The sequence below is a fragment of the Bactrocera latifrons genome, unplaced genomic scaffold (assembly GCF_001853355.1).
Source record: "Bactrocera latifrons isolate USDA-ARS-PBARC rearing strain unplaced genomic scaffold, ASM185335v1 scaffold_14, whole genome shotgun sequence".
Lineage (NCBI taxonomy): Eukaryota > Metazoa > Arthropoda > Insecta > Diptera > Tephritidae > Bactrocera > Bactrocera latifrons.
Window position 1 is genome coordinate 2,011,395 of NW_017534852.1, and position 9,681 is coordinate 2,021,075.

At 35.2% G+C, this 9,681-nt stretch overlaps 4 protein-coding genes across 5 annotated transcripts; 2 read left to right on the forward strand and 2 right to left on the reverse strand.

Annotated features, from left to right (window-relative positions):
- Positions 1–512: 512 nt before the first annotated feature.
- On the forward strand, positions 513–2,127 carry LOC108965373. The gene is made up of 4 exons (XM_018927727.1): positions 513–916; positions 989–1,132; positions 1,319–1,447; positions 1,535–2,127. Exons 1-4 carry the CDS (start codon positions 807–809, stop codon positions 2,010–2,012), a joined length of 861 nt encoding a protein of 286 aa, XP_018783272.1. The 5' UTR covers positions 513–806; the 3' UTR covers positions 2,013–2,127.
- A 39-nt stretch (positions 2,128–2,166) lies between these two features.
- LOC108965374 (translocon-associated protein subunit gamma) lies at positions 2,167–3,145 on the reverse strand. Its single transcript, XM_018927728.1, has 2 exons — positions 2,881–3,145; positions 2,167–2,790 (listed from the first exon to the last, which is right to left on the reverse strand). The coding sequence occupies exons 1-2, from the start codon at positions 3,026–3,028 to the stop codon at positions 2,366–2,368; spliced, it is 573 nt and encodes a 190-aa protein (XP_018783273.1). The 5' UTR covers positions 3,029–3,145; the 3' UTR covers positions 2,167–2,365.
- Positions 3,146–3,622: 477 nt separating this feature from the next.
- Positions 3,623–4,997, forward strand: LOC108965437 (enoyl-CoA delta isomerase 1, mitochondrial). Its single transcript, XM_018927854.1, has 3 exons — positions 3,623–3,955; positions 4,017–4,163; positions 4,302–4,997. Exons 1-3 carry the CDS (start codon positions 3,710–3,712, stop codon positions 4,764–4,766), a joined length of 858 nt encoding a protein of 285 aa, XP_018783399.1. The 5' UTR covers positions 3,623–3,709; the 3' UTR covers positions 4,767–4,997.
- Positions 4,790–9,108, reverse strand: LOC108965436 (dynein regulatory complex subunit 3). 2 transcript variants are annotated; one of them, XM_018927852.1, is made up of 7 exons: positions 9,024–9,108; positions 8,267–8,520; positions 7,036–7,319; positions 6,783–6,961; positions 5,639–6,215; positions 5,228–5,562; positions 5,000–5,123 (listed from the first exon to the last, which is right to left on the reverse strand). In XM_018927852.1, the coding sequence occupies exons 2-7, from the start codon at positions 8,463–8,465 to the stop codon at positions 5,000–5,002; spliced, it is 1,698 nt and encodes a 565-aa protein (XP_018783397.1). In that variant the 5' UTR covers positions 8,466–8,520; positions 9,024–9,108. The 2 variants fall into 2 exon arrangements, with proteins under 2 accessions (XP_018783398.1, XP_018783397.1); XM_018927853.1 differs by lacking the exon at positions 9,024–9,108 and having other exon boundaries at positions 4,790–5,123; positions 8,267–8,465.
- Between the last annotated feature and the right edge of the window lie 573 nt (positions 9,109–9,681).

Below are 9,681 nucleotides of genomic sequence, written 5' to 3' on the forward strand. Positions count from 1 at the left end.
AATTAGCACAGTTTACGTTCTTGTGTCGTACGATCGCTAGACATTTGAATTCGGTGGCATTTTCCAATTTAACTCAATAAAAATAAAAGAATAACGTAAAATATATTCATAAAACTCAAGTGCATACATACGTACATATGTACATGTAACTCTTTTATACCCTATATGTTATTCTTAAATCTGTTTAAATAATATTTTTGGCTATTGCAATAACAAAAATTCCTAAAACTTAAATTTTTATATAACAGTTTCTTTATTTTGTATAAATTGAATGCCACCTTAGTTAAATTATGATTAACTCATGAAGAACATGTTGTTTGAAATAAATCTAAAAGCCTCTTCCAGTTGTAACAGTTTTAATAATATTTGAAATTGTAATAAGAAAATTTATTTTTAAAATTAGCATAATAAAAATCTATAAAAATGGATTAAATTAATAACAATGACATAAAATACATACATACATGTGTATGTATGTATATACAAAAATTGCTGAACATACATAATTTGGTTAATTATCATTTTGCACTAAAACTAATCCTTCCACGTATCCCAAATTATCATTAATATGTGCCTGGCGACGATGTTTCATTCTAGAAAAATTTAGTACGTACTAACATAACTATGTACATATGTGCAGACGCAGCGCGTTTACCAACCATTAAATGCACAGGTATTTGCAGACAGGTAAAGGACATCTGGTGTTTTGCATTTCTGTTCCTTTGCCCAGGTAAAAAATTTCTAAATGCATTTGAATACTCTATTCGATTTTGAATGGTATGTCAAGCAAGATCGTCTGAAATACTATGGCGGTGCATAAATTAGTGTTTTCATTTTTTATAATATCAATAGTTGAATTTAAAATAATATCGACAGCACCTCATACGGTAAATCCGAAGCAAAATGTCAGCATAAGGTAAATAAATAAATATTTTGTTTTGATCTTTTGTGGTGTGTGATAAAAATTACCTATTTTTGAACGTTGCAGCATAACTGAAGATTATAAAGCGCTACGTAATGATGCACAGTGGTTTTTCCAACATGTAGAAATCATAGCCGATTCATTGGTGCAAATTTTACCCGTTGTAAATAAGGAAGGCAGTAGATCCTTGACATCGAACACAAATAATGCGTGAGTAGAAACCGATATGAAGTTGAATATATAATATAAAAAAGTTATAAAATGGTGTGAGTGTAGTGTATTACATACAAAATAAACTAAAATATAATATATTTTGTGGTTTAATAAACAAACTTTCGTGCATCGGTATACAATTAAATACTTATGTAACTAATTTTAAATAATTTCTTAACGCAGCACATTTGTGGAGAACACACGTCTCACTCTACTGCTTGGGCTACGTCATATGCTTGTAGGCGTTAAGGAAATCTCAGTTGCCTTCCAACGCCGCTTATCTGGTGATCATGAGCAACAACTGCTGTATTTGTAAGTAAAAAACCACATCGCAACCTATACATACATATATAAAAAATATAATTTAAAATTTTTACCAATTACTCTACATCATCACAGAAAAACCGTCGCCCAACTGCTGCAGGATGCCATTCGATTTGCTAAACATTGGTTTTCACTGCTCCGTAATAGTCTTGCTGAGATATTTCGCTTATACAACCACTATATACCGGAGGTTTTGCTGGGCAAATGTTTTGGAAAATACATCACAACTGCTTACCCTGACCGTAGCTTTTATGAATACCCGTTCATTCTACTGGGTGAGGTTATCGATTTTGGTGTTACTTATCTACAGAGCATACCAATATACGATGTAGCCGATAAAAATAATGAAACGCCATTGCCAATAGAAGATGTCTCAGATGAACAGAACGAAATTTGGCCCGATCATATGGAAAAATATTCAAGAAGTATCAATTCAGCAAGTGACGACAATGCACAAACAACAAATACACAACACCCATGGCAGAAATGTTTGAAAATGTATGCAGCAGATAGTATTTCAAGACAATTGAAATTATTTTTCATTGGAGATTAATAACACATCTATTATTGGTTTCGTGTTTCCACATTATTTTGGATCTAGCAGCCTACGCATTTTCTTTTTGTAAACATAAATGTATTGATAAAAATAAAACAAAAAATTATTTATAATAGAATTTATACTAAACGCGTATTTTATTCGTTTTTTGTTTTCTTAATTATTATGAAATTTTTCATGCTTATTATTTCTGGCTTAAGTTGAAAGTGAAAATACTTCCATTTGCTCTCGTTCACACATTTGTGTTATTTTGTTACAAATTATTTGTGTTTCATACGAAAATTATGAAATGGTAAATCTCATCTCTGTATACCGCGTTATTAACATAACTGTGATCCAACTGTGGCATATTAATTTGTTTGAGCACTAGTAGAGAATAACGCCAAAGCACCGCTGGCCAGACCAATGGAGAAAATATAATTTACCAAAGGTGATGAATTTTTCAATAAGAAAAAGCTAATGAAAATTATAATGGCCAAGAAAAGAGCATTGTTGTAGAAGATCGAGAAAGTGGTAGCTTCATAATCAGCAACTTCGTTCTTTTTCCACAAAATGCGCTCATCCTTCTCTTTACGTGTGACTTTCTTGTCATCACCAATTTGACGGTTAATCTCGCGAGTTACGGCATCTTCGCGGCGCACAGCGATTTTGTGTTTAATCTGGAATTTAATATTGCGATATGCCATAGCCATGAGGTAGGTGCTAGCGCCAGTCAATAGCACGAAGAAAACTGCACTTGACAGCAGATCCATATTATGCACACGCCAAAAGAGCCCTAAATAATATATAAACACAATATTAGTGTAAGTGGCTATTCGAATCTAGTTGCCTTCGCTGGCAACCGGCTACGTGTCACCATACTTACAAATTGGTATCGCCGATACGATGAAAGCATTGCTGTAGAATAGCGCAGATGATTTGGTGCTCACATTACGGCTGAAATCCTGCAATAGCAGTTCCTCTTCCTTGGTGAAGCCAGAAGATTGCACTTTTTGTTGCTTTCCTGATCCCATTTTATTTTACTGACAACACGGTTGTTATTAAATTAAAAACACGTACACAAAACTTTCGAAGCAAATAACCAACTATAGCCAATTGGAAGAAGTGAAAGCAATGAAATGAACGAAGTGGCGGTGGCACGAATAAACTCCGTGACGTGTTAAACTGTCAACGAAATATTGACACTTCGTTGGTGGGGCGACACCTATGAGTGAGAATTCAGGCACGGTGTAGCAATTGGGTTAAAATTATGTGTACATTTGGAGAGAATTAAGAGTATTATTTATGAAGTAAATGTAGTAAAAATCTTTTTATAACTAAGTATATATTTTTGCTTAAATGCTATTCCGAGACAGGCTTGTTAAAAATTATTATCCTTATTATCCTTATATGTCTTTTCAAGCTTTTGAACATATTTTTTCATCATTTTTTTTAATTGCTTATGGGTTCTGAGAATCAAAAACAAAATTTATGGTAGTTATTTTTGTATTTTTTCAAACTTAATTTATTTATGAAATTGTAATTTTTGATATACCTTTGTGTGTCATAACGTCGATAACGCATTTCTATGAAAACAATCGATCTAAAGCAAAACGATAATTAGCGGATAATCATAAAATGCACTTCTCAAATTTAAATTAACTTGTTGGAGTCAACTCAAATTAGAGAGATCGCTAAATAACAATAAACTTAACATGAATATAATCCGTTCTGCCCGTTTTAACGCTTCCACTTTGGTTCCAAAAAACTGCTGGTCAGTAGTACGGTCATTATCTTCAACTGAGTTGACCAAACTTGAAGTAAATGACAAAACTGGTATTGCTGTGCTAACTTTGAACCGACCACCAGTGAATAGTTTAAATCTTGAGCTTCTAACTGATATACGCAACTCAATTAAAGATGCTGAAAGCAACAAGTGCAAGGGGCTCATACTCACATCGGTAATAATTTTGTTATATTAACTGACTATAAATATATAAAAAAATATGTGTTTTCATTTAGTCCTCAAATTCAGTATTTTCTGCCGGGTTGGACTTTTTGGAGATGTATCAACCGAATGAAGAACGATTGAAGAGTTTCTGGACAGCGCTGCAAAGCACTTGGATGACGCTATATGGCTCGAAAATACCAACTGCTGCGGCTATTAATGTAAGCAATAGAAGTTTCTTTGCGTGGGGTCAAAGTACAAATTTGTACAAAATTGTTCATTTGTATAATTAAATTAATCAAAAAAAAGTATTTGTGTATTATGACAGTAAATCTAATTGCTTACATATTCATCAACAGGGTCATTCACCGGCAGGCGGTTGTTTACTAGCCACATCTTGCGAATATCGTGTCATGTTACCCAAATTTACAATAGGTTTGAATGAAACCCTCATAGGCATTGTAGCACCCAGTTGGTTCATGAATTCATATCTCAATGTTTTGCCACGACGAGTGGCCGAATTAGCGCTGACTCAAGGTAAAATGTTCACCACCGCTGAGGCGCAACAGGTGGGTCTCGTTGATGACGTTGTGAATACCAAGGAGGAAGCGATCGCAAAATGTGAAGAGTTTATTGGTTTATTCAAAAAAATTAATCCATACGCGCGTGCCTTAACTAAGCAACAGTTTCGCATTAGGGACCTGCAAGAGCTCGAACAAAACCGCGAACAAGATTTGCAGGCATTTATAGCTGCTGTAACTAAACCGAGCACCCAAGCAGCGATGGGTGCGTATTTGGAGAACTTAAAAAAGAAATCAAAATAATAAGTTCGTTTACAAACACAGTGTTTCGCTGATTTAACTACTATATGTACTTCTATTTTATTATATATAAGTGCCTCCATATACAAACACATAAAAAATTACATACATATTAAGCCTCATTTATTTTGAAAGTGTTGATACTTTCAAGTATACCTATTTCGTTTACCCTTTTATAAATGTTTTTGTTTTTTTAAGTGAATAATGATAAAATATATGTTCTTTTTTTTTTAATTTTACGCTTCCTCATTCATTATTGCCTCGCGAATTTCAGTGCGTAGCGATGCCAGGGAATCGGACATTAATTCGAGGAAGGAATTGATTTCAAGAATTTTAGCTCTGTTGCGCTCCAACTCATCACTACAAAATAATACAAATAAACAGCATATTAATGACAATATAACCAACGTTGCTGCCGTTTATTATAAATATAATGCTAAATACTTATTTAGCGTGCAACTTACTTGTTCAATTCATCGATCATATTTTCTATGAAGTCTCTGCTTCTTACCATCAAACGATCTTCGCGCTCATCAATGCGCTGTATGTGTGCATCTTTCATACCGGCAATCAAATTGAGTATGGCTTCACGATCCTCCATGCAATGCAGCAGTTCTGGTGGTACATCTTCGAAATCTTGCAGTGCCAACTTGGTGTTGGTGTAATGTGTAGCCACTTCGGTCATATTCTCCGAAAAGTGTATAGCAATGTCGCGCAATTGTCCAAAATATGTTTGCACTTGCTCCACAAATTTAGCCATCATCTCTTGTATGCGACGTTGAAAATTAACGGTGGACTCCTTATGTGTGAAAAAACAGATTTCGGTTTTAGATAAAGCGAGAAAGCGGCCGTAGAAAGTTACTATTAATACGCACCTCTATGCTCTCGTGCAAGTGCAGTTCCTGACTCATGAGCTGTTGCCATACTTCATTGATGATATCATCAAACTGCATTGTAATTTTATCAAATTGTTCCATTAGTTCTAAGCTTTCGGGTGACTCTTCATCCTCACCGTGTAGTGTACGCAGCTCCAACGCTTTAAGTACAGCTGTTGCACGCTCAAAAATACGATCCTTATGACGTAGAAAGTCTTCGATTACATCCTGACCCATTTGTTGTATCTGTAGTTGACCTTCTTCCAAATTCTCTTTGAACTCATTAATTTCTAATTCACGTTCTTCGTAGCGTTGCAAACCATACTTATAAATCTCTTGCGTTACATCGTAGATGTCGTTGTCATACTCCTCGGCTAAGTCAGTGGCAGGCTGACCGATTTTGAGCAGTGCATAGCCGTCTTCATCACCTTTCCACAAGGATTCGTACAATTGGTGTTCGTTGAGATATTCTACAAAACTGGAAGCCAAACGCTTTTCATCGTATTCTTCTTTGGCCTTAGCAGCACGCGCTATTATTTCCTTCTCCTCATTGGCTTCAATTTCGCGCAGTTCTCGACTAGAAATGGAAAAAGCAATATCAAACGGGCGATTTCATTGTTGTATGTGTAGAAAATATTCTCCAAATTATAATGTGTCGACATTGGAGTTATTGACCGTATAAAAATTCGGAAATACAGATTCATTCGACTTCGAAAAATCAGCTGCTAGCAACTTTGAAGGATATTAGTCGATCTTGAAAAGATTATGACACTATCATGTACTAATGATAATAGCCTTTTTAAGCCTACTGAAATTTCTCTGTATTCAACAAGCGAAAGGTACTGATACTGAGACTAAAACAACTATAGCATTTAGCCGCCGTACACATTGAATGATCAAAATCAAATCCTCTAGTCCTTATATCCGTATGTCCTTATATAGAAAACTTGTATATTTGACGAGATATTTTCAAGAAATTTTGCCAAAGCAACTGTGAAATCTACGAATACTTTTTTTTTTCTTATCAAACTACTATACATAGCTTATAGCGGACAAACGAACTGAACGACCAAAATCAAGCTCGACTAAGGTATCTTTTGTATTTGTGAAGCGTATTCAACGTTTTTTCTTTCACCATACTCACTAATATCGTTCCCGACCTTTGTGTCGCATCTCTTCGGTTATCGTTTTATATTCGTAATATTTAACACCTGGTAGCACAGCTGCCACGTAAAGATCCATTTGAAAGTTGGCTTCTTTTGCTATGGGATTACCCTCCAGATTGAGTACGCTCAGGTCTTTCAGAAATCGAAATCTTTCAATCTTTGCAATCAAAACACATATTTAGTAAATAGTTTTACGGTAATGTACATATATCAAATGCATTCTCTCATTACCCCCACGGTTGTTTTGATTTTATTGTTGCCCAAACTCAGTATCACCAGCTTCTCCAAAGTATCTAAATTTTGTATATAGGTGATGAGATTATTGAAAAGTGAGAGCACTTCCAGATTAACGAGTTTTTCAATATTTTCAATACGTTCGATGTAGTTGAAGCTCAAATCGAGTTCTTTCAGTGCAGTCAACATATCGATGTGTTCAATAACTTCGATTTTATTACAATTCAACGAAAGCTTCGTTAAATTTGGCATGATCCACAAGTGATCTATGCGTAGAATATCTGAAAATGTAAAAAACAAAGCACATTTATACATATATATATATACATATACGACTTTTGTAAAGTAACTCGAGCTTCATTAAAGTAGCTTCCTTATGATTTTGTCAAAAAACAAGGCTACCCTACCACAACCAGATTTTTTAAAGAGACTCACACAAAAGAATTGCTGAAGGAGGCAAAAATAAAAGGGGTTTCAGTACTGGCTACAAGTATGGAATTTGTCAAACGTATGAATTTTTTTGGAGACCCAACCTCAAAAGCTTAAGTCAGGTCATCAGTCTCCGCAGAGCCAAAATTGAGACCACTTAAGAGTAAGGTGATCACTAACATAAAATAGTCAGCCTTGCGACCTTGCTCTAAAACGTCCAGTTTTTGAATATGCAGAGAATGCAAGAAGAAGAAAATTCAGCGTTTCAGAAAATTCATTTCTATTGTACCTAGTTCATTGTTAGGCGCTCTTGAGGCATTGAATGGATGAAATAACATAATTGAGCGAAGTGTTCAATAAATGAATAGGAGAGGAATGCCTCTGTTTCAACCTACGTAGCTAATATAAATCCTTCTCCAGTTAGCTTAAGCTCGACGTATTCCATTTGGAACCGACGAAGTTGCAACGAAAGTCTACATTGTTTCCCGGTTAAAAACAAAAATCTGTAATATTTGACTTTAAAATCGCGTAAATAAAATACAATAATAAATAGAGACAGAAGAATTTAACTTGCATCTTTTTTTTGGTGAACAATATTATGTTATATCGGCTTATTTTCTTAAAGAAACCCCATATAATATACGGTACTGTTTGACGAAAATTAGATCGATAAGGGCGCTAGCTTCAATTTGAACATTTCTCGTCAGAAAAAAAGAAAACTAGGACATGAGAAGGGTATAGCTCAATTTTCAACTCAGTATAGCTTTCGATATTCCTAGCATTCTCGAATATAACTTACTTTTAAACTCCAGTCTGAGCACAAAGATACGTTCATACACCACCGGCTCCATTTGATGTAGACGTGCGGCTTCTCCTTGCTTACCATCCTCTAGGTAAGCTTTGTCAATCATTTGCTTACTGATGATGCCAGGCTCGATTTCGGGATATATGATTTCATCCAAAGATTTCAGATTATCAAGTTTATTAGTTTCCGACATGCTTGTATTTTTTTCGCTTTGGTTTTAAAACTGTTATGCCGGTAACTGAAGAGTACTAATGCGAAAAAATATTAGCGGCAGTTGAAAATAATAATTCACTTTCATTTACAAGGGTTACAGTCTCACTACCTTCTCACACACGACACTAACAATACATTAACGAAATTTCGGTGAGTTTAAACGAACGTCAGACCCTTACATGATCCAAACTGCATACTAATTACTACTTACAGGTATGTGCATTACCGCAAATGCTTTATTCTATTTATTCTAACTTACAACAATTTGTATTTTGTGCATTGTTTTGGTATGACGTTGTCAAGACGACCTAGGCTTCGGCGTTGCTGGGCATATTCAACCCGATATGCCGAACAACGACGACATAGTCATCTGACAGACGTGTTTAGCCGGTCGGTACCCGAGGGTTTGCGCGTCTAACACCTTTGAGACGTCCACCAACTTTACGCATTTGCCATTCACCTTTGACGACGGTCTCGTGTATTGTCCTAGACTTCGCGTTCACTTTCGTATGCATTCGGTCGGTCACTTCGTACTTACATGGTTAGTTAAGCCGCAAGCAGTGTTGTTTTTGCGTTCGATTACTTTAGCTGTAACGCAAGGTAAGCCTGGAACAGCTGCAAAAAGTGGCTAGCACTTCGTTTTGACACGGACTAGTTCGCAGGCTGGCTGCTTGGTGACTTCCTTAAAGTTGTACGCCCGTTATATTTCTTTATTTTCGGCAATTTATTGTTGTGTGCTGCTTGGTTGGCAGGCGTTTTTGCTTTTTATTTCGTTTGTTATTTTGAAAGGGTTCGACTTCGCTAGCGTTGGTTAACGTCGGCTATTCGTGGTTAGTCTGAGAACCTTTAACGTTGGCAACGTTAAACGTTAGTTACGCCTGTATTTATTGTGTAGTCGAATTTTGTTGAAAATATTAAGTATTTTTTCATAAGACTGTATAAAAAATATTGTAAAGAAAGTGCAAAAGAGAATTCGAAATATGGAATAGTTGGAAAATACAGTTTGAAATACAAATATTTCAATATCAAAATGCATAGTGAAAACGACACAAAATCAACTGTAAATACCAGTTTATAAAAAAATATATATGTATATGAGATTCTAGTGAGCTTATATAAAAATTGCCCACTTTCGAGCCAGAAGAAGTATTGAAAGAAAGTAATGTACAAAGGTGATTAATTTATTTAGTATACAT